Raw genomic sequence first — 25,829 nt, 5'->3', positions numbered from 1 at the left:
ATAAAGTGTTCGTTCGGTCCGAATGTCGATGTCCTACCTGCCTGTCAACATGTATTTCCACACCTGCAGACATCACACGCCAGTAAAGCGATGCAGAGTTGTAGAAACACAGTCACCGAGCACCACAAACAAACAGCAGCCGGCTTTTCCCTTCTGAACCAAAACAATGAGCTTATTCTGCGTTCACGCCGTGTCGTAACCATAATTACGAGATGGCAACCCGTGACGTTCTTCCCAGAGCTTCCCATGTCCTCAGACTCGGATTTATGCTTTTCTAGCATGATTAAGCACGTTGCTTGCATGATGTTGCATGTTAGCATGTTGTTAGCATGATTTACCATGTTGTTAGCATGATTTAACACATTGCAAACATATTGCTAGCATGGTTTACCATGTTGCTAGCATGACACTCCTATTTTCGACTTTTTTACATATAGGCCCAATTTCCAAATGAAGAACTGTCTGACAGTTACGACAAGCCAAACTTTGTGGTGCATCTGCCAATTAATTTTTTATGTGTTCATCGGCGGTTTTGATCTTTCCAATATTGTGAATGCGCAGACTTGTCATGGTAATCATCAGCAACAGCTGCTAATGTGAGTATTTAAGTATTAATAAATATGTTGTAGTGAAGCATTTGTTGCATCACATGGATCTTACTGTGCATGTAAGCTGCTTCACATCAGCGCACAATGCTTTCTCCTAGTGTACTTTAAAAAAAACACTTAGTATGCTTGCACGAGCATAGAATGTCACCATACACAAATACTTTTTATATAGCAAGATCATTTGTGAGTATCACTGCAGTACATATCCAATTGAATACATTTGTATGCTTTTTGATACATTTGATAGCTGTGAATGATCATGGGACCGTGTGCCTTGCTGAGTAAAACTGTGTGCCACTTTCCCCTAATTCTGGAGCAGGTTTATTTAACGTAAACAAGATTATACTGCAGCTTTATACATGAGGCATCTGATCTAATGTAATGAAAAAAAAAAACTGCATTAATTTATATTTTGCTTGCAAAAAAACATTTAATCAGCATTCACTCTTACTTTTGCATGACCGTCAATACACTTTCTCCACCTAATGGTGTAGTTACAGCATAGCAAAAAACGGGTCTGTTCATTTACTCACCCTGGAGTTGTTCTAATACAGTATGCCATTCTTACTTTTTGGATGGCAAAAAGTAAGAAAAGAGCGTCATACTGCATTAGAACAACACTAGTTGTAAATAAACACTTCCTCTTTATTTTAGGGTGAACGGTCTCTTTAAGCTGACCAACTAAAGCCTGAACTGTCATATGTCTAATTTGAACACTCATTTGCCTAAATACAGTGAAGGTCATAAATGTGTTCATAATCAGCCAGTATTCATTATTTCCAACTTGACATGTAGGTGGTGCACAAAAGGAAGGCCTATTGTCCAGAAAAAAGAAAGAAAAGAAAAAGAAAAAAGAACATTGCACAATGCACATATAAGCTTTTGGTCTGGTTGGAGGACTGTTTGTGAAGACGTTTACAGGTGCTCATTTGGATTGAGGTCTGAGGCCTCATGCATAAAACTTCCTGTAGTTTCCATAGTGATAGTTTGCCTACTCACAAAAACATATAAAGCCCAAATGCCCTCCATTCCCTTCATTTGCATAGGTTTGTTTGCATGTCCATGAACTCTTGGATTCGTTCCAGCTCTTCCGTTGAAGCAGCCATAAATGGATATTAAACTGGTTATTCGTCGTAAGCGCATGTACACTTCTGTGTTTCTCAAGAAAAAGGAAGATCCAAAGAAGAGAAACAAACTCAACTGACGAGTTGAAAAGAGTTGAGGAACAGATATAATAATATAACCATATGAATGAAAATGAACCATTAATAATGCATCATCTAAAAAGTGGAACAGTGAAGCCACCCGTACGTAACCGTCAAAATAACCACATCAATGAAGCTCAGTTTTTGTAAATGACTTTATTACTTGTTTTGCATGTTCTGGTCTTATGGCTTTCACTGTAAGGTATTTTCATATTTTGAGTTTGTTGTTGCAGGGTAGATTAATGACAACACTGTTCTTGTGAAAACAAACAGATTGTCTTGGCAATATATCGTCTTGCGCTGTCCAAAAGTCCTCTCAAACCAAGACTTTTCTCATGTTTTCCTGCATGTTCCTGCTGGCATTTTGTCCTGTAGTGTCATTCGTGGAGCGATACCAATGGCAACCACTGACGTTTGTCACAATACTCTTTCTTTTGTCTTTTCAGCAGATGTAGATATTGACCAAAACACAGTCTAAAAAGCATCACGTATAAGACAGGGTTAGAATATGATTAATACTCAATGTTTTAATGTCTATTTCCTCATGATTACTCACAGGCGAGCTACAACGCATCTTGCATCCATGTTACTGAATGCTGGATTAATGTTAACAATCTAAGTGGAGCTATTTAAGATTGCGATGAATCTTGAAAGATTGAAAGAGGAACTACAGGTGGTGAAGAGACCTTTGACAGAGGCGATAGACGGCGATAAGCAGGTTTACAAATCCTATGCAGTGCTACATTTCTAGAAAAGTTATCTATTCTTGGAAAAAGTCTGGTTAAAAAATTCACATGTTTTTGCTCAGGGAGAGGGAAGCACATTTGTGTCATAAGAACAGCTCTATAAAAGAAAAATGGATAAGTCTCTAAGGCTTTGTGCTTAATAGATCTTCCTGCATATATGCACAACATACAACCTTAAAAATCATTCGTTTACGCAGTATACTGAATATACACACTACCATTCAGAAGTTTGGATTAAGTATGTTTCTTGTTTTTAAAGAAATTAATACTTTTATTCAGCAAGGATGCATTAAATTGACCAAAAGAGATAGTAAAAACATTTATAATGTCAGAAAAGTTCAAATGAATGCTGTTCTTTTGAAATTTCTATTCATCAAAGTATCACATTTCCACACAAATATCAAGCACAACTGTTTACAACATTGATAATAGTAATAAATGTTTCTTGAGCATCAAATCCTCATAATAGAATTATTTCTGAAGGATCATGTGACTCTAAAGACTGGAGTAAAGATGCTGGAAATTCAGCTTTGATCACAGGAATAAATGACATTTTACAATATATTAAAATTTTTGACAATACACTTAATAATGCAAAAATGTAAATAAATGCAGCCTTGGTGAGCATAAGAGACTTCTTTCAAAGACGTCGAAAAAAGCCTTCCGCTCCCAAACTTTTGAACGGTAGTGTGTGTATAACCTGTCGTTTCCTATCATTCCCTGAATCCATCTGAGTCGCGATCTAATATTGGTTCTGCAACAATCTTCTACCAATAATGACATAATAATTAATCATAAGAAAAAGTCCATAAACTGAAGGATAATGAAAAGCTGAAAAACATGAAGCCCTTTGTATGCGACCCCAGTCACAGGCTGATGATGTCTCAGTTCCCTGTCCCATAATGATGATGTTCTAGTGCAATTTCAGCATTACCCGGTCGGTCCTTGTGGCCTGTCCTAAAGGCGGTCGGTGTGGAGCTGATGAGGAGGGATCTGGATGAAGGCTGCGGTCGGGGCGCCTCCGACGGACAGCGGGGTGGAGGAGGCAGAGGATGGCCCGGGGGTGCCCGGCGGGTACATGTAGCTCAGGAAGCCGGGCGAGGGGGCGTAGGGGTACTGCTCGAAGACTGAGGAGGCGTACTGGCTGTAGGCAGTGCTGAAGTCAAGGTAAGGAGTCGTGGTGGAGGAGGAGGAGGAGGAGGAGGTGACCTGTGCCGGCAGAACCAGACTGGGTTGCAGGAAGGCCTGAGGGTAAACATATGGCTGGCTGAGTCTGCAAACAGAAACACAGAGAGAGTGTTAACTATTTAACTAGGGCTGCGTGACTTATCGAAATCGCGAAGGCTGTGATATGCGCTGTGTGTTTCAGAGCGTGTTCATTTACACGGAGCAGCTCATGATCCGCCAGTGTCTCAGAGTGGATCGATTCACAGTAAATGCTGCTCATCACGAACTCCATCTGCATCTGCTCAGACTCTTGGCGATATACTATGTAAGGGATAATGTAGAGCGAGGCGGTTGTTATAGCGAATACAACCCCGACAGGCTGATCGGGACCTGAATCATTGTCTTGAATCCGCCTGAAGGGGTTGTATTCGCTATAACAACCGCCTCGCTATACATTATCCCGCTTATTACATGGCTACCTACAAAATAAATAAATAATTTGACACAAAATATTGATTTAAAAAGGAGTTTATTGATTTAAAAACGATTGTATTGCTTCCGCTAAAGAAAATAGTCCGTTCCGTCTCAACGGTTAGAATCCTGCGTCCATAGCAACGCTCTGTTTTTCATGGCAACGGTGTGTTATACTTCGCAGCGGTCTGTATGTTATCAAGAAATAACAGACCGCATTCTACATTGGAATTCAACCAAGCCATGTAATAAATAGTATATAGTTACTCAATGACAAATAAAATATGGACTTCCATATAGTGAAGGTAAAATCTTACAAAAAAACCAACACTTTTTTGTTTTGTTTTATCTTTTAGTTAGCACTTTTAAAACATTTTTATTTTAATGTGCGTGGTGCTTGCCCATGAGTAAGTTGTTTTTAACTCTTTCCCCAGTCCATGTTTTCACTGTTATACGGTAAGGGGCGCTAGTACACATCTTCTGAAAGAGTACAGAATCTCCAAACAGCATATAAGTTCAAAACTGACAGACTTTACTGAATGAAACGTCGACCCAGGACGAGCTACAGGACTGTGAAGCTTTGGGGATGTTGATGGACTCGATCTACTCCATCTGTGTTTTGATCATCGTTCTGAATCCCATCCAGTCGTAGCCTTCAACAAAAACGTGATTTTTTTTGCTTTTTTAATGAAAATAACCCACATTCAAGTGTTGATAAAAAAATGAATGCATGAGGCTAGAATAAAACGTTTTTCTGTGCAGTTGCTAACATTTCTTATCAATGTTGAAAACAGTTAGCCTGGCTAATGTCAGACCTCTTCTCATTGAGACGTGGTCTGGGAACCACATGTTCATTTTCTCGTATTTGAGGCGTGGTTTACGAATGCCCAGAGCCGTTTATTGGGCGCTACGAATGTCTATCAAATGCGCCTGCACGTAGCTCATAGCCAATCGTTTCAATTATACCAGATGACGTATGTAGAGCGACAGAAATTCGACGAGGAAGAAGACGAAATAAACTTGCTTTCTAAACTACTTAGAACACTATCTAAGGCTGCATCGAAAGGTAACTTCGCGTCTGCTGCCATGTTGGATCCATAGATATAAACAAACTGCTTCGGTGTGTCGCATAGACGTCGTCATCGTCTTGCTGCTCCCTCCCCGTTCTGTGATTGGTTCCCTTTTTGAGGGGAAAATCTGGTCCATGGTGTCCAGGCTGCCTAGCAGTGTGAATAAAATCGCGCTGCGCTCAAGGCAACATGGGGAAACCCAGGCTAGAAAACAGTAGTGCAGCTTAATATTTTTTGTGGACACCGTGATGCATTTCTTTTAATGATTATTTTAAGAATATGATGTTCAAAAGAACAGCATTTATTTGAAAAATAAATTTTTGTAACATTATAATTGTATTTACCATCACATTTGATCAATTTAATTTCTTTAAAAATATATTCCTGTCCCCAAACTTTTGAATAGTGTAATGTAGCTGTAACTTGAATAATCACAGTGTATTCTGAGAGTAGATACTCCGTTGTGCCAACTGACCTGCTCACTGACCTCATTAATGTTTCTTATAAGTTTCTGCCTGATGATATCATGGCCAAACAGAGAGAGAGAGATAGAGAGAGAGAGAGAGAGAGAGAGAGAGAGAGAGAGAGAGAGAGAGAGAGAGAGAGAGAGAGAGAGAGAGAGAGAGAGACCAGAGGCTGCTACCCACAGCGCATGCAATGCTAACACCATACCCATGAAACACCCTCAAAAACAAAGAGGAACCCAGAGGGGTCGCAGAGACAGCTCGAAATATAGAAAACACAAAACCGGCAACATCATCATACACACTCACACATCTGCAGCAGCATACACTTCCTTTCGTACACGCGCATACACACATCTGCAGTGTCATTCGTTGCCGTCCTGGGCTGAAGGATGATTTATAGGGACTGACAGTGGCTTTGTGGAGTAGGCAAATCAACTGAGTCTGCCGTCCTTACTGACCCTATTCATCCTAGCAAATGCTAATTCAGACATGGAAATAGAGGGATTGAGAGAGACAAGGAAGAGGAGAGAGAGAAACAGAGAGAGAGAGACAAGGCAAAATAAAGAAGACCAAAGTTGACAAGGGTGTGAGGACTGACGAAGTAGGGCAAACCCATTGCTGCAAATTAACTGAAAATGAGTGTCTTTAGCTCTTCCAAACTATCGTGCTACTAGCATAGACAGCTGCCTAATCTTTATTTGACCTTATTAGGTCTTGGAGCCTTTATAAATGAGCTGATTAAAAGAGGTGTGAAATGTACTCAATCTATTTTTTAAATGTTCCATTTTTTTATCTTATTGTGAAAGATTCAACCATGCATGTTCAATTTTTTTTTTTTTTTTGACCTTGTAATTTTCATTTAAAATATAATAACTCCATGTTCTGTTGAAATGGCAGACTTATCTCTGGTGACGTATGCCAGACTTCTCCAATCACTCATCCTGCTTAAAGACCCTGATATTTTGTTCTTCGGCAGTTTTTCACTTTCTTTGTTTTTATTGCTGAAGTAAGAGTGTTAAACTTTCTTCATCTGTGATCAAACTTTGTATAGGAACGATCAGTTTGTTTCCCGATTTTGCTTGAAGTGTATTATGACCTTAAAGGGTTAGTTCACCCAAAAAAGAAAATTCTGTCATTAATTTCTCACACTCAAGTCATTCCAAACCCGTAAGACATTGGTTCATCTTCTGAACACAAATGAAGATCTTTTTGATGAAATCTGAGAGTTTTCTGTCCCTCCATTGACAGCCTTCACGACTACCACTTTCAAGCCCCAGAAAGGTAGTAAAGACATCATGAAGTAATCCACGTGACTCCAGTAGTTTAACTTCAAATTTATGAAGCGAAGCAAGTGCTTTGCTTGCGCAAAAAAAACAAAAACAATTTACAGCTTTATTTACAAAAAAATAATCTCCACCACGAGTTCACGAGAGCACCACGCCACATACATGTGTTGACACGAGAGCAGACCTTGTTGCGTGAACACGAGTTGGAGATTAATATTTTGTAAATGAAGTGGTAAAAAAAGTCACGTGGATTACTTTAACGATGTCTTTACTACCTTTCTGGGGCTTGAAAGTGGTAGTTGTGTAGCTGTCAATAGAGGGACAGAAAACTCTCAGATTTCATCAAAAATATCTTCATTTGTGTTCAGAAGATGAACGAAGATCTTACGGATTTGGAACGACATGAGGGTGAGAAATTAAAGACAGAATTTACATTTTTGGGTGAACTAACCCTTTAAACCTGCTCAGTCTTAAAATCGACCACAAGCTCATGTTCAGATCTGCCTCCATCCAATCAAACAATGAAACAAGACCCCATGTAGACCCCATTCTACATTTTTTTGAAAACGCTGTGATATAGCTAATTCAGTACATTTTAGTAGGTTTGAGTATTTATCTGTAATTTATTTTGGTGGTTCTGTTGATATGGGGATGCAGGAAGCCTTTTTAAAAATGCCTGTGCATGAAAGCGACAAAGAACAGAAGCACAAAGAGAAATGAAAAGAAGCAACATGGAAGGGAGAGCAAATTATGACGACAAAGAGGAAGGACGAATGATCTTGTTTGCCCAGAGCAGAATATCACTTTTAGCAGCCGCAGCTGTTGGGTGGGGGCAAGACAAGGAGAGACGGAGAGACACAGGGGCTTTTAAAGGTCATGTCTTACCAGGCAAACACAGAAACAAACTGTGGAATCACTAAATTACTGACAAATTAGTGAAGGGGGCAATTTGGGCGAGGGCCACCCGTGTCCTGTCACTCTTACTAATGCAGCGCTGCTAAAATGAGTGCTTGTGTGACATTTCTGGCATTAATATGCATAATTTGCAAAATAAATACTATTTATATCTTTCTATCTAGAAAATTTTTTTTTTTTGGAAAGAAATTAATACTTTTATTCATCAGAGAGGCATTAAATTGATTAAAAGTGTCAGAAAAGACATTTATAATGTAACAAAAGATTTATATTTCAAATAAATGCTGTTCTTTTGAACACTATTCATCATAGAAACCAGAAAATGTATGTTGGTTTCTACATAAAAATATTAAGCAGCACAACTGAACATTGATAATAGTAATACTTGTTTCTTGAGCATCAAATCATCATATTAGAATGATTTCTGAAGGATCATGTGACACTGAAGACTGGAGTAATAATGCTGAAAATTCAGCTTTGATCACAGGAATAAATTACATTTTAAAATACTGTATTAAAATAATACAATAGAAAACAGCTATTTTAAATTGTGATAATATTTCACAGTATTATTATTATTATTTTTACTATATTTAATCAAATAAATGCAGCCTTGGTGAGCCTAGACTTCTTTCACAAACATTTTAAAAACATCTTACAGACCACAAACTTTTGAATGGTTGTGTATGATTAAATTAGGGCTGTGAAAAGATTAATCGCGATTAATCGCATCCAAAATAAAAGTTTGTGTTTAAATAATATATGTGTGTGTACTGTGTATAATTAAATTTGTATATATAAATACACACACATGCATTTATATATTTAAGAAAAACTGTGTTATTTATATATATATAAAAAAATATATTTATATATAATATAAATTATATATAAATATATACAGTATATGTATGCAAATATTTCTTAAATATATACATGCATGTGTGTGTATTTATATACACAAAATAATTATACCAAGTACAAAAACATATATTATGTAAACACAAACTTTTATTTTGGAATGCGATTAATCGCGATTAATCTGAAAATTAAACCATAAATACAAGATTATCAACAGTCACATGACTGCTTGCTAGTACAGTAGTGTGAATGTTGGCAAAAAAAATGCTAAAGGTCAAATGTCAGTGAATGTATCAGGCTCTGTGCCAGTTCGGCTACTTTTATTACACCCTAAAAGTGTGAACTCTTTTTGTGAAGAAAGAGTTTTGAGTGTGTATCACAAGAGTAGACAAGCTTTGGGACATACTACTTCGTCATAAAATTGCATCTTTAACGGACGCTCTGTCGTTATGCGTATCCTGTCACGTAAACTGGCCTGTCAATCACATTTAACGTCTTCCACATTTCATTTCACTTAATTTCCTTCCATATTGGAGAGAAAAGACGCAGCACGTTGATCTAACAGGTTAAATGTTGATTATTAGTCCCTCAAACCCCTTTAACCTCTCTACTTAACCAGCGACCACGCACATCCGCCATGTTTGTAGTTTGTAGTTCTGAACCGAATCCTCCTCCAAAGCGCAATGGGTTGTGGGCAATATTATCCATTAGACTGTCCACGGATCCACAAATCAAAAATCTACCAGAAATAGTAGACAATCCGGGGTCTTCTGGCATACTCTTTTCAACATACTATGTTTTTGGAAATACTTATTTTAATCTCACATACTATTTAGCTTGGATAGTATGGACTTGGAGCACATGACAAGCCAAAGGTGTAAGAGAGACGTGTGTGTATGTGTATCTCAGATGCTCAAGTAGTTTGATCCTCATTGTGCTAGTTCAGCAGAGCTCCCTAAACCTGCAGACCTCCCACAATGCTGTGTGTTTGCCAACACCCAACCCCCAACCACAGGGGGTTTGTTAGCAGCACCCTCCACTTCCGTAATCCCCATCTCTAGCACCCTGCCAAAGCCTGCAACCTCAGGACAACCCCAACACCGACACCCTATTCCCCAGACCAAAAACTCCCTCTAATGCCAGCCAACAGATGGCGAGAGTGCCAACCCAGCCATGTACAACTCACTAACTAAGCTAACTGAGTAGTGATGATAACCCAGAGCACGTCTCAAACCTGACAGTGGATGCTTTGTTCAGAGCGAATACTCATCAAACATCATCAGAACATCTCCTTAGTTACCTTAAATTCATCATTTACTCAACCTTTACTCGTTTTTTATGTTGTATTTTTCCATTCATTTCTCCCATAGAAATGAATGGGACAAATGGGATTAAAAAAAAAGTTTTCCTTTAAGCGTTATAAGCCATGGAACAACTTGAGGGTAAATAAATGATGACAGTATTTTCATTTTTGGGGTGAACTGTCTGTCCCTTTAACTCACAATGCAAACAGACCCACAACGGGTACAAGACACCTGTTCAAACCAAAGGCTAACCCTTAGACAGTGAGTTTAAAGAGAGACCCCCGCAGATATGGACAAGGCCCTCGACTTTAGCATAAAAAAGACAAATAGGCTACACTATGTACACACACTGTTTAAATACGGCACACACTCCTCTTCTGAGTGCTAAATCTCGCTCTGTACACAGTCACACAGAGGTTGGTTATTTACAAGAGTTACAACTGAAAAATTTAGGTAGTGATTGAATTGGATTTGCATTTAATTTTACGACTGATACAAGAAAGATTGACTGTCTGTTTACACACCAATAGTCCATGTGTTTTTTGACACAGTGACCAAATACATCTTACACTGTAACAATAAGAAACATACACTATCGTTCAAAAGTTTGTGGTTGGTACGATTTTTTAAATGTTGTTGAACGAAGTCTCTTATGCTCACCGAGGCTGCATTTATTTGATCAAAAATAAGGTACAAATATTGTGAATTATTTCAATTTAAAATAACTGTTTTTTTTATGTGAATAAATAATTTAATATGTAATTTATTCCTGTGATCAAAGCTGAATTTTCAGCATCATTACTCCAGTCTTCAGCGTCACATGATCTTTCAGAAATCATTATCAATGTTGAAAACAGTTGTGCTGCTTCATATTTTTGATGAAACAGCGATACATTTTTTTCAGGATTTTATACTTTAATGAATAAAAAGAAGAGCATTGATCTGAAATACAAATCTTTTGTAACATTATAAACGCCTTTACTGTCACTTTTGATCAGTTCAATGTGTCCTTGCTGAATAAAAGTATTAATTGCTTTAAATCCTACTAACCCCAAACATTTACACGATATAGATCATTATTATCATTACTAGTGTTATTGTTATTATTTTTATGCTATATTTTCTATAGAAGTTAAGAATATTATGCAGCTCTTTCTATCCAGAGAAAAAAGTAAAAAAACATAAAAGTCAAAAAAGTGTCACTAGGAGCAGGTCATTTTTGAGTAGAAAAACCTAAATCTTGCAGGTTTGGAATGACATGAGTAAATAATGACATTATTTTAAAATGTACTTAAAGGTAAAAATATGATTCAGATGTTTGTGAGAAGTGTGGGTGGGATAGGGAACAAGAAAGATGTGTATAGCTAGAGAGAAAGACAAAGAAAGAGAGAGATGAAGGTTTGTTTTGCATAACACCTGGCTGGTTAGCAGACTTGAGGCAGGTGGTGACCTAACTGACAGACAAACAGGTCAAACAGGATAGGGAAGAGAGACCGAAAGCTGAGAGAGCAAAAGAAAGAGAAACACTGACAGAAAGAAACCAAGAGGGAAACACAGAAACGGGAACAGCTTAAAAAGTGAGAAACCCAGACAGTGTCACTGACAGTGTGAGAGAGAATTTGGAAGAGAGAGAGAGAGAGAGATGAAAATAAACCGCAGAGAGAAAAGCAGCCGGCACTGTAAACACATGACAAATGGTGCACTGACGTTCACAGCTCATGTCCTGAGATCTGAGGTTTACAGGGAGTCAGGCGAGCTGAAACGGGATATATGAGCAGAAGAAGCCAGATTAGGAGTAACTGACAGTTTTGGGCTAAATCAAACTGCGGTTTTGACAGGACTATTTCTAAGGGGTCAGGCTAGGATTTCATGTTATTTATGCAGAAACGGTCCTCCCTCAAGCCTGACATTTGCAGAATGAGAAGAAATGCTTACCCATACTGCCTCTGGATCAGGGCTGGATGAACCTGCTGTACTCCAGAAGAGTATCCTGTGACAACAACAGAAAAACAACATTCAACGACCAGTGTCTTGACAGTTAAAGCGACAATTCATCAAAAAATCAATGTCACTCCAAACCGTAGGACTTTCTTTATTTGGTGGAACTAGTCTAGTGAGTCTAGTGAAAAAAAAGTTGTTTTGGACCCCATTTATTTGCAAAATATCACTGGGTTATCAATGGTTTATAGTCAGTCAAGATCCATCTTTCCTTAAACTGCAGATTTTTAATCAAATATGCCATTTTAATCAGATTTAGTGGGTTTTTTTGGGTCCTTGTTGGACAGAAAATTCTTCAAAATCCCCTTTTTGTGTTTCACTGATAAACAGCACACAAGGTTTGGAAAGATGAGTAAATAATTCACTTTTTTTAGGATAACTATTCCTTTAAGGCCCTGACACACCAAGCCGACAGACGGCCAAAGTCGGGCAGCTGTTGAGTGTCGGTCGGCCCAGTTTGTCATCGTCGAGGGTATTTTTGGGCCGATTGAGCACGTTAAATCTGCGTTGGCGACGTCGGTGAGAGAGAAAACTCTGATTGGCTGTTCAGTTTAGCGAACGAGTCAGTGCACGAGAATAAAAGCGAAAGTGATGAAAGCGAGTAAAGAAGTCGAGACGGTACAGATCCAAGGCTGTTATAATTTTACATCATGTGACCCTGGACCACAAAACCAGTCACATGGGTAATTTTTTTTTTAAATTGAGACTTATACATCATCTGAAAGCTGAATAAATAAGCTTTCCATTGATTGGTTTGTTAGGACAAGACAATATTTGGCCGAGATACAACTATTTGAAAATCTAAATCTAAAAAATCAAAACATTGAGAAAATCATCTTTAAAGTTGTTCATTTATGTTCACGATTGTGCTGCATTCACTCACAAAAATAAATGTTTTACATATTTACGGTAGGAAATTTACAAAATATCCTCATGGAACATGATCTTTACTTAATATCCTAATGATCTTTGGCATAAAAGAAAAATCGATCATTTTGATCTATAGAATGTATTGTTGGCTATTGCCACAAATATACCCGTGCGACATGTGACTGGTTTTGTGATCCAGGGTCACATATCATCTGAGCATTTCAATATTTAGCATAACAACATGAGCCGTCTGGAATGAAGAAAATCAGCATGACTGATATTCAAAATGGCTCTTTCTTAACGGTTTGTATTTCTGCAGTCCTAGTTTTGGTGTGTTACGGCCTTTACAGGAATGTTCCAGATTTGAAACTAAGCTCTTTCATGGCATACTGTCGATTACAGAAAATACTTCCACCTCATTCTTCAGTTTGTAAAAATGAACAAACATGGTTTGTAGAGTAAAACACTTATAATGGAGGTTTATGGGACAGGACATTGCAAGGCATGTTAAAATGCACACTTAAAAAAAAACAAAAAAACATTTCCATAAGACCTAATCATTGTCTGTGTTAACATGAAGTTAATAATATTGAAGTTAATCTCAAAATATGTCATGACCACATAAAAACCCAAAGACACCAGAAAGGGGTTGTTATGAAAAACATAACCAGAGATTCATCTGCCTACAACAGTATCCACCACTAAAAAGAAGATTTAGTCAACTTTGCAGCTGAAATAACTCACCTGAATATAATGAGACTGACATTTTTTCTCCGCACCGGCAGATTAGTTTTACTGTTTGGCCGATAAGTGTCAGAAACAGGACTTTTATTTTGACAGCGCCAGAGCACAGACATACAAGAGCTCACTTTCTGCATCTTTATTTGTTTATTTTCTTTAATACTTATGTCTTATAAATTATAAGACTTTTTTATATATTTATTCCTTTTTTTTTATTTCTAATTCATTAAATATTATGTCATTAAATAAATTTCAGTGCAGCATGTGTTACTGTAAACTACATGATATCATATCAGCCATCGGCCACCCTGCTCTCTAAGATATCAGCATTGGCCATAAAAAACAACAACATTGTTTGACCATTAATAAGTACTATAACAAAAATACAAGCTGCTTTAAACCCCTCTGAAATGTCTTGCCCCATAGACTCGCATTGTAAGTCCATTACTGTACACGTGCTTTTTTTGTTTAAGTCACTGTGTCGATAGAGCTCCACATCTTGAACCCAGAACACTAAAGACATCTCGGCAGTGAATTAAGGTTAATGTTTGTTAAATAGAAGAAATTGAATGGAATTAATTCACTATCCTCTCTGGACATTTGTCCTTAGAGTCATTCGTTGTCCAATTTTTTATTTGCCATGTATTTGACATTCATGATGCATGTTTGTAATTCTGCGTCCTCCACAAACACACACTGCTTAGGCTTTAATTGGCACTCATTCTCTCCATTCACCCAATATGCACTTTTGTTTTTTTTCTTTCTGTTTTTCCTCTCTTCCTGTCTGCACGCTCTCATGAAGTCGCTCATGTGAAAAACTCCAGGCTGTCTGTTCTCCAGCGTAACAGTGTATCTGCCCGGACACAGATCAGAAACATCTCTCGCCTGGATGCCCATTCAACACACACACACACACACACACACACACACACACACACACACACACACACACACACACACACACACACGGCTCAACAGCCTCTTCACACAGCACTGCAGCACTTGCATAAACATACTTTAGCATTTACAGAAACCTTATGGTGAACATAATTCAACTTGTGTTTCTCTATGTCTATCAAAAAAGTAGCGCCACCTATCTTAATAGCGCCCCCTATCTTACAACAGTGAAAACATGGATTGCCGAAAAATTCTATCAATGGCCGGGGAAAGTTTAGGAATTTAATTTTATTTCGACAATTTTTGCGGAGCTTAAAGTCAGAATTGTCTAGGTGGTGTAAAAGGTTTTGGCACCAGTAGCTTGGCATAAGTTTTGAAAATAATTGGTAAAGCAGATTTTTTTTTTTATAATTTTTATAATTAAAAAAAAAAATCGGTCAAAACAAAGTATACTCAACATAAGAGTTGAATAAAACGTAAACAATTAAAAAGCGTTTCCTTTAAAGGTGCTGTATGCAACTTTGTCACTCTACTAAAGCATAAAAATATCATAATATGTTTGCACATATTGAGGAAACATGCTGAGTTCACATACTCGTTTCTCTGAAAAACACTTCTACAGCCAGTTATTTTACTTTGAAATGTGCGTTTCCAGGCTGGAATGTTTGTTTTTGTTTTGGTTCGTTTCCAATTTGCTAATTTTTATTGTCCATAGCGCTTGTTCATGTTGCGTTTGCTCAAACTGGCAACCCGTGTGAGCGTCCAGTCATGCGGCGGGAGAAAAGACTGCAGTACCTATTTCGACCACTAGTTGTCATTCTTACAGACTGCACCTTTAAATAGAAGCAAAGCTGAAATAAAATAAAATATAAACATTAGATGAAAAAATTTAACTTAAAGAACGTAACCAAAATGTTTAATAATATAAGTATTATCATTGACCTTTATACACAAAAAGTGCATGAACAGTGTTTCCCAGAATAACATATTAGTCTGAAAAGAAAAGGAAAGCGCGAGACCGAGCGATACAGGACTGCCGTTTCAGACATGTTGGGATGAGAACAAGAGCAGAGGCCCAAATATCCCCTGTTCCTGTGTGAATACAGTGTGTTAGGACAGGTGTATGTGCTTTAAGTTCTCTTGACAATACCCTTCCTCTTTTCAGACATATTAGCCAGAGAAATGCAAAGTTGGAGGTTAAACGTACAGATAGACATGCTGAGTTAAACATATCACTTTCTGCCAACACGTTCACACACATAGATGCAAATGTAGGATGGCAGTAAATTCTTGACAGGCTTAACCCGTCAAGCAAACTGTTAAAATAAGTGCGAGTTTGAGTTTGTGTGAATCTGCTTGTGTGTGTGTGTAGTATATTTGTGCAGAGTAAAAACACCATCATGATTCTGAGGGCATGTTATGATGAAAACATACATCAGAGTCAACAGGAAAAAGCTGCAACAATTTCTCTACCGTATAAGGGAAGAAGAACTTCAAACAACTTCAGAATTCATTTCTTAAAGGGGTAGTGTATCATTTCTTATACAGCAGAATAGAATAAATCACTTTCAAAACAGTGAAATGTTCATTTAAATATCCCTCAGCCAATGGTGTGAGTTTGGGGCAGACCAATGGCAGAGAGGGGGAGGGTTCGGAAAACCAGTTTGAAAACAGACATTATTTTTGCATTGTTGTGATGCATAAATAACACCGCTCACCTTTAAAAGTGACAGAACAATTATAGTTAACTAGAGTATTTAAAAGATAAGTACCGTAATTTGAAGAAGTTTAAGGCTTATGTCTGGTATTTACCTGTCAGCGGGCTGCGTGGTTTGGCCCCGATGTACGCCAGGTTGACATTAGCTTTGCGGCCATCAATAATAGGGTTGGGATCTTTACAGGCTCTCTCGGCTGCACTTTTATCTATCATCGTGACCTGAAAAAGAAAAGAGAGATTTAAAATACAGACACAAGTTTATTAGGGGTGTAACGATACCCTCATGTCACGATACTGAACTCACGATATGATATTATTGCGATACTCTAAGACATATGGGAAAATGTTAACAAAAAATGCACTGTTGATTAAAATGCTAAATTTGGTATTACATTGTGGGTGTAAATGAATAGGCTTGGACTTGGGGCTGGTAACCCAATGCACAGGAGAGTGGTGAGTGGTGACACCAGAATATTCATGATTCTGAAGCTGAAAATATAGAATTATTTTAGGCTAACATGTTTGCACTCTTTCACTGACTAGATATATTTAAAATGTAGGCCACTTTTAACAAGTAAAAGAAGATATTTGGCATTATCAGGACCCACAAATATTCCCCCACTGCATTATTATACATTATTTTCAACATTATATATAGTAGATTAATGTAGTACTGACACGAAAACTCTGAAAACTTTTCTCACACAGTAATTTTTATTTTGGGTGAACTACACACAATATATATTGTCACTATATATTGTTGCATTTTTGTATTGCGAGTTTATGACTGAGTGCAATTTATTGGCCGTGCTATTTGATTTGATATTTAAAGGAGTCATATCATACATTTTTCCTCTTTTTTTTTTTTTTTGTAATTAACGTTCTTTTTTCCTAATATTGAATCATTCTTTGACCGTTTTCTGAGCCTTAGAATTACACAATCCACTTTTGGTCACTGTGCCTTTAAGAAACACATCCTTCACAACATGGGAAATCAGTAACAGCAGCAAGCAATTATCATGTCTGTTATGTTCAATATATTCGTTTCGTTTTAAATTCTGAACTATTTGATTTTGCAGTTTAATCTCCATAAATCCGTTTTTGAACTAGAGAGGAAATGTTGAGGTCTTAAATGTTTTAAAAGATTAAACTCTTTTATTTCAAAAGATCAAGGCCTATTCGAGTCCTCTTTTGAGTGTTCTTGCACTTGAATGGACAAAAAACACTCAAAATTATGTCGAAATGCCTGTTTTTGGCAAGTTTTTTTACTTTGATGTCTGCGCAGCGCACCTGAGGAGATCATCGGATGGGTGTCAGATCCAGGTCATGTGCATTAGCTCTTAAAGTGACAGCAGCCTAATAAACCTGCTGCAGTCCATGCCATTAAAGTTCATCAAAGAACAAAAGAAAAGTAGAAAATCACTCACTGCTCTTTACTGAATAACCTTTGCAGCTTTAATAATGATTAATATATATTTAATACAGTGAAGACTATGTAGTGTTATTTTACATTTGATCACTTTAGTCAGTTTCTGTAGTATTTCTACATGAATACTGTCAGACATACCTGAAAATCTTAAAGAAATGTTTACTTCATTTGTATCTTTGTTCTAGTGTATTGATTTCACTGGTATGTAAAATGTTGGCTTCATCAACTATCTTATTTATTAAAATACATAAAGGAAAGATACTTATGTAAAGGTTACATGGGTTAAAAACAATGAAAACAAAAAATTTATTTTTAGAATTTACCAACTTTATGTTGTTTCTATATTAATTTGGACATTCAATGTGTGTATTATGTGTTACAATTAGGGCTGTCAAACGATTAATCGTGATTAATCGCATCCAAAATAAAAGTTTGTGTTTACATAATATATGTGTGTGTATGGAGTATAATTATTTTCTATATATAAATACACACACATGCATATATATTTAAGAAAAATGTGTTATTTATATATAAAATATTTATATATAATATAAATTATATATAATATAAATATATATACACAGTATATACATGCAAATATTTCTTAAATATGCATGTGTGTGTATTTATATATAGAAAATAATTATACACCGTACACACACATATATTATGTAAAAACAAACTTTTATTTTGGATGCGATTAATCGCGATTAATCGTTTGACACCCCTAGTTACAATATAAAAATACATTGCAAATTTTAATGTTAGGTGCAATTAATTGTAGGCTAATTAATTACAGAAAAATTTGATTAATTATTTAATAATTTTTAATCAATTGACAGCATTTTAATATATATTTGAAGTGGATCAAAAAAGTATATATATATACACATATAGCCTAATTGTTTTTTTAAATGAAAAAAATTGATTTTTATTTTCCATTGTCTCACTATGTTATTTCTTCCTACATTTTAAACCCACTTATAAACCCTCCTGCCCAAATAGCCTTAATAACATCTTATGTCATCCTTAAACTTTAATAAGTATCTTTAAGCTATAAGTATTGTGATAAAGGAATACTTATTGTAACAGTGAAACATGCATTGTCTGTTAAGCTGATTTGTGTTGTGAAAAGAGCTATACACATAAACTTTAACTGAATTAAAGAAAGAATAACCTCTTTTCACACGATTTCATAGAACTATATGCAAAAATACACTGACATGATTTACCAATATTGAGTCCAGTGCAGTTCATCTTATCAGCTGATCTAAAATGCTGTTTATTCTTCTACTGTCTATTGCGGTCTATTTTTTTAAAACGCTCTTCAAAAACCACATTTAACTCTTTGCAGAATTCATCTTAAAAGTACAAGCATGTTATTAATACCAAGTAGAAAATGCCTATGGGTGTTTTAGTGAGGCGGTTGAGAAGCCTCAACTGCTGACTTGTTTTCACAGCTCAGGTCTCGGTGACAAATGCTCTTCCAGCAGGCTGCAATATTAGGTTTGAGCTGCTACACACACACACACACACACACACACACATGCCCCACCCTGTGGAGACCCAGTGGCAGCTGTGTTCCCCAGGGCTGGTGGAACTAGAAATACAGCCAGAGCAGTAGCGGAGCGGTTAGGGAGAGAATTCGTGGGATCTGGTTTCTGTCAGGTAAACACCAGAGTGTATGCTTCATTTCTGTAGTGCCCTTGTGTGGAGAGCGTCTCAGACTGAACACGAACAAAACAAGCACACACACACTCATAGCTGCCACCATGTTATTATCTCAGTAGTCACAAAATGAGGCGACAAGCCTCAGTGAGCGTGTTGGGAAAACATTAGGGTTGTGTTGTAATCTTCTGGGAACTCTTCTGGTAACCCTCCCTTGTTTTTTCTTATTCCAGAATACAGCTTTTAAGACGAGGCCTCCCACACAGGGAGTGTATCAGCCAGCATATTAAAGACTATCATTCACGACAAAGCCACCAGATATTTGTCGCTCTCACTCTCATATAGTCTCTTTATTTCCTTCCCTTTCTCACACCCTTGGTTTATCTAATGTGCATGTTTACACCTTCGCAGATGACGTGCCAAAAAAAAAAAAAAAAAAAAAAAAAAAGCACGAAGTGAAACTGTGCGGCCTTATCTGTGCTTTCCAACTGCTTTTGAAGGCAAACCACGATACAGTTCTGTGCCAGTGAACACAGACGCTAATAGAGAAACAGAGAAAGAGATCTATATAAGTGAAACTCACGAAACCCGTGCAGATCATATTTCACCCCCAAAAACAAAAGAAAAAAAAATAAGAAATTACATTTTACTTTTATCAAATGCTGAAGACAGGTCCAAAAAGGTTTCTGCATTAAATATATATATATATATAATACAAAAAATTGTAAAGAAAAAGAACTTGTTCTAATCACTTTAACAGATAATTATATTTTTAAATAAAATAATAAAATTTGCATCCTAGTAGTTTGTTGTGCTGATTTTAATGTTGATGTAAAAGTATGTAAAAGTAATGTGATTTGATAATGTACCAAGGTGTTCTTTTAAGATATTCCATATCAAACCATGTATTGCATTACTTTATTATATTACATTGCATGGTATGTTATACCATCATGGTATTATATTACACCCAATAACATCAATTTACCATGTTACTGCCGTAATACATTTTTTAAGGTCCATTGAAGTCCCTTATTCAATGTGTTGATGTAATTTCCACTGAAACAGGAAGACAGGGCGGGGCATATCGAACAGCTCCTCCCCTTTTTAAAAATAGCCAATAGCGTTTCGTTTAAATATCACAGCTCGGGCAGAGCCGTTGAGCTCGGTAAAGCCGCAGTTTCCTCCTAATCTCTAACCGATCCGCTCTGTGAAATCGTGTCTCTGGACCGGAGCTGCGGCGGTTTGCGTGGTGAAACCAGACTTCATTCGCCTCAATGGAAAGCACTTTACACTATCTAAATCGTTTCCCCTATACAGTGCACTAGATGCCATTCACTTTAGTAAATGTGTGAACAAGTGATAGATTTCAGCCCAGCTTCAGCGTCTATTTATAATGTAGGGGGCGGAGCTTTAGATTCTCGAAAGCATTTGATTGGACAGTAAATCTGATGAGAAGCTCAAGTGCAGAGTGATGGCATCAAAATCATTGACCCATATTGGAGGAAGTGAGACTGTAAGGATGCTTAGCCTATATCTTCTAAATGTGAATTTTGTGATTGTTTTGGAGCACACTAGCTTATAGATAACTAACATATTCACACTAAAAGCCAAAAACCTTAAATGTTGGTTTCATGGGGACTTTAAGGCTTGCATATATGCAAAGAGATACAGTGAAAGAAAATAAAGCAATGACAGGGAAAGCCACTCATTTGATGTTATAAATGCAGTCAGATGTGCTTGGCTGAACAAACGGTCATTAGGGCCGTTCCTCTGGGCCCCTCATAATAACCTCCATATTAAGTGAGCAGAGGTTGGCTTTGCAGCATATCACAGCAGATAAACCCTTGGACCGGACTCTGCTTTCCACTTACAAAGCTTAAAAGAAGTATTTGAAAGGGGCCACTTGACAGAAATCTGAGACCCTGCTCTCAAACTTCATCCAGGAGGCTAAGAAGATAATTGATGACATGCTTTTTTAGAAATAATCCACTTATGGTCCCACATGTGACTCTCAACATCACACCCACACACACACTTGTGGAGCAATGCAATGTAAGAACATATTGTGCCCCCGAAAAGCTCTCAATATCTAAGGATTACATTTAAGATCCTTCAGCACCAAATCGGACTAGGTGGAAAAACATTTAGGCCTATTAAAAAGGGCTCATTCTAAGCCTACAAATCATCATTTGTTACTAGGATATGCTTCACGGCAATTTAGAGCAGTTCATTGAGCTGCTGATGGAGTTTAAACTGTAGGTCTACATTGGCTTTTGTTTCCTCAGAACTGTAACAAAAGACATGCGCCAACGGCACGCGACGGATTCATTGTCACCTAGAGACCGCACGCGCACGAGCGACACGTTCTAGTGAAGTTAATACAGTACGGTGAATCGGTTCTTTTGGACAGTCCGTTTCAAAGAGCCGGTTAAAAGAACGCATTCAGCGATTCTTTAATGTTATAACATGGTCCGTTATTTAAAAAAAAATGAAATTTAGCAATTGAAAGCAACTCTATTTTGTAGTGTGTTGATAAAAAGCTCACTTCTCGGTTGTCTACGTTGAACAATCCGACTCTAAAGAACAATTGATTCAATAATCGGTCCCCAACAACCGCTCAAGCACAACTGCGGTCCACAACAGCTCAAAGTCGCGTTTATTCCTATCAAATGTGTTTTATAAATTTCCACGACAATACATAACACTGCCAATATAGTGCACATAGCCTATTAGTTAAAGGTTGCGCAGAGTAAAATTTGAACGGACTGAGTAAAACCCAACAAAGGCAAAGTGTTGTTCTTCGCGTTAATTTGACAAGCTGTTGAGAGTTAGCTATAGACTATACAGCAACAACAACTGATATAAGATATTTGTACTTACAAAGCCATATCCTCTGGATTTCCCCGTTTGTCGGTCCGTTATTACCACGGCTTCATCGATGTCGCCGAAAGTCTCGAAGTATTTGCGGAGCGACGCGTCCGTGGTGTGGTACGGCAGACCGCCGACGAAGATCTTGGTGAAAGTCGTGTCTTTCTGAATACTAGGATACATCGTTTCCAACGTCCCATTCACGAACTGATGTAAAAGCATCGGGGCGCGAAATTCAGTGCAGTGTAGATACGAAACGCGCGGGTTATAAATAAATATAAATAAACATAAATAACGAGCGCTTCTTCTGCTACTCTAACAATGTTCGCGAAGGCAGCGAGGTAGATAGTCCTTTGGCTTGGAAAAAACAACTGTGGCTCCCGTTGCTCTCCGTCATGTGCCAAACTACTTCACTAGTCCATGAGCGGAGAAACAATGAGGACTGGCGGGCGGCAGGTGACTGACGGACTGACGCTCGCTCGCTCGCTCGTTCGCGCCGCTCAACTACAGTAACACACTCACACACACCTTCCTGCCTCCACATCCAATGCGATGCTAGTCAAGCACCCCTCCTATTCCTGACGCTCACAGACCCTTCCTCTGCCTCACCTTGTTTCCAAACTGCACCTGCCTTTGTTCTGAGCCTCTGCAGAAACTGTGGCTTTGAGTCTTCCGTGTGGTTTTGATGACTGACTACTGTATTCTCTATACTTGAGTTTGCAATGAAGGTTTTTGTTGTTTTTTTACAACCTGGTGCATTAGTATTTCTTTATGCAATTGCCAACACAACATATTTATCCATTGAGATACCCATGTAATGACCACTGAAAGTCAATGTATTGTTTCCGAGTCTCCATATGTGTTTGAAATGGTTGATGTTATTATCTGGGTACATGGATGGCAGTGCATGGGGTCCAAAAGTCTGAGACCAGAAAATCTGCAATTGAAAATCTAATAATAATTAATAATTAAAAATAATTAAAATAATATTTAAATATAAAATGTACTAAAAACAACAAAAGCAAAACATTTTTTTGCATCATTTATTAAAAAGGCTGTCTGCTCTCAAAAAACATTTAGGCCTAAATTTACGGTTTATGCATTTGGATTGCATACAAAACATATCATAAACAAACTACTAAACCTAATGTGATGCATATTTATCAGTAAAATAGTTAAGATTTCTGCACTCAAAAAAGTAATGGCATAGTTTTTTATTAACTATTTGTCAATTTGATTTTATTTAAATAATAATCTTTTCAAAATCCATTTTTTCAAATTGCTTTGAATCAGCATAAATCTGTTCATAGTGAAAACACTTACATGTATTCAGTTATAAAGTATGAAAAGAGCCAACATGATTGATGCCTCATCCACAGACTTAAAACAAAAACATGGCTTACACTTTTTTTGTTTTACATTTTTTGATGGTCCACTTTAGACATTCTACTAACTTGTCAACTACATGTCAACTAACTCTCATTAGATTATTAGTAGACTGAAAAAAAAAATTCATTGAATTTAATAACTTTTTTTATGGTAAGTGGTTGCACACAATTGATTTTAGCTACATTTAAACAAATGCATTAAGTTGAACTAAAATTGATTAAGTTCAACTTATTGCATTTGTTTAAATGTAGCTAAAATCAATTGTGTGCAACCACTTACCATAAATGTTTTATACACACATAGGCTTACAACAGAACATATATAAATGTGTATAGACCAGGGTCAAAGGGGTTTTCGTGCACTTTTGTTTGTCCCAGGGATGTATGTGCTGTTCCTTAATCTCAATTTCATATGATGCTTGATGAAGGGGTCGCTCAGCATCAAAGAAATCAACACCAATCTGCCAGTCACTCACATACTGTCATTTACATTTACAGTGCAGCCTTATGTGGGAACATTGACACCCCTGACGCTGGTCACAGGAACCACAGGAACTACAGCTCTGGCCTGAAGGCTAGTGGAGGAAACGTTTCTCACGCCTGCAGCCAGCAAGTCTGAAGGGGAGAGTGATGAAAGAAAAAGGAACAAACGTTTGAAGACAGTTGCAGGAAGGACAGATATGAGGCTTTAGAAGAATCCTTTTTGACTAACCAGTCACATTTTTGCATTCAGCATCTGTATATGCAAACGTTCTTGTGATATCAGGAAGACATTTTTCTTAGTGACTAAAAAAAAAAGTGCTAAATGTGTTGCGGTTTTTTGGGGGGCGTATTTGCAATTTGGATTCCTTTTTTCTTTTAGACAAAACTGTTATTTTTGTATTATTTATATTATATTATAGTATTTCTTAATGTTTTGAATTATATAAATATTTTTAATCTTCAGTTTTATGAAATGTAATGGTTTAATTAAGTGAAGTTTTAGTAATTTAGCTTTTGCCATTTTTATTTGTTTTCTAAAAATATTTGGCTAGTTTTTGCAGTTTTAGTTTTGTCACTTTTGCTGAAACACAAAATTTATGTTTTCTGTTTTTCATCTAATATTTATATTTAATTTTATTTCAGCTTTATTTCAATCAACATGCTTTTTAAATAGTATTAACAATAGCCACACTGCAAACAATTTGGGTTTCTTTCACAACTTCATGTCCAATGTCCAATCTGGTTTTTTTTTTATCAAAACCAGCTGAGATTCACAGATTTAATCAACTTTTTTTTTTAAAACTTGTAAGCCTTAAAGGGACAGTTCAGCCAAAAAGGATACTTGTGTCATCATTTACTCACCCTCATGTCGTTTTAAATCTGTGTGACTTTTGTTTCTTTATCAAGCTCAATATTTGAAAAAAATTGTTTTGGTCCCCATTTTTAGGGCAAACAGTCAAACCAACCTTCATAATATCTCCCTCTGTGTTTCACAGAAGAAAGAAACCAATCAGGTTTAGAGTGAGTAAATGATGACAGAATTTTAATTTTTGGGTGAACTATCCCTTTGATATGCAGCATTTAATGTACTTTTTGTGTACTTTTGCCTCGCCTGCCCACTATACATCAGATTAAACTTCACGCACAATGCCAAGTGCCAGTGTCCAACACATCTACCATTCTAATATACCACAGCAACAATGGTGCAAGTCACAGCGAGGCGCAGACAGGCTCCGCAGTATTGTGCTGAATTCAGCTCCTCTCTCTTGACTAAGCAACTGTGTCTTACAATCCAGTTGTTTTGAAGACAGACAGGATGGCAAGTAAACATCTTGAGAGGTTCTATGCCCAGTTTACAGTAAGGCTTCTGACAAATATGCTGAGAATAGCGAGACGTAGGAGTGACTTTATTGGCACATCTTTGCAGAGTATTAAGAGTTTGGTGTTAGAACACTGATCGAGATCTCACACCCTCTCAGCCTCAAAGACTGTAACGTGCAGATGTTCACACCTCTGAAACCTGAAAGGAATTGAAAGACCCTTTGTCTGCAGACAAATGCCTCTCTCCGATGACTTTAACCCTCAACTCAATAATACTCCGGAGACCTTCATATTTACAGGACTGTAGATTTTGATATAGTGGTTAGTAAGTGTTATGATGACTC

At 37.1% G+C, this 25,829-nt stretch overlaps 1 protein-coding gene across 1 annotated transcript; it reads right to left on the bottom strand.

The window, feature by feature from the left end:
• Positions 1–1,022: 1,022 nt before the first annotated feature.
• Positions 1,023–22,985, bottom strand: rbm38 (RNA binding motif protein 38). Its single transcript, XM_079849580.1, has 4 exons — positions 22,307–22,985; positions 16,419–16,542; positions 12,036–12,090; positions 1,023–3,832 (listed from the first exon to the last, which is right to left on the bottom strand). The coding sequence occupies exons 1-4, from the start codon at positions 22,514–22,516 to the stop codon at positions 3,517–3,519; spliced, it is 705 nt and encodes a 234-aa protein (XP_079705706.1). The 5' UTR covers positions 22,517–22,985; the 3' UTR covers positions 1,023–3,516.
• Positions 22,986–25,829: the final 2,844 nt, after the last annotated feature.

Source organism: Squalius cephalus (genome assembly GCF_949319135.1).
Source record: "Squalius cephalus genome assembly, chromosome: 18".
Lineage (NCBI taxonomy): Eukaryota > Metazoa > Chordata > Actinopteri > Cypriniformes > Leuciscidae > Squalius > Squalius cephalus.
The sequence above is the reverse complement of the archived record's forward strand: the minus strand, read 5'-3'. Positions and strand labels throughout refer to the sequence as shown.

What these genes read in the sequence shown, in the direction of transcription:
- rbm38 (XM_079849580.1), bottom strand. Translation starts at nt 22,516, where the DNA reads ATGCTTTTACATCAGTTCGTGAATGGGACGTTGGAAACGATGTATCCT. An exon ending in AATCCAGAGGATATGGCTTT is followed by an intron (nt 16,543 to 22,306) that starts GTAAGTACAAAT and finishes TTTCTTTTTCAG; the next exon opens with GTCACGATGATAGATAAAAG. An exon ending in CTGATCCAGAGGCAGTATGG is followed by an intron (nt 3,833 to 12,035) that starts GTAAGCATTTCT and finishes TTCTGTTTGCAG; the next exon opens with ACTCAGCCAGCCATATGTTT.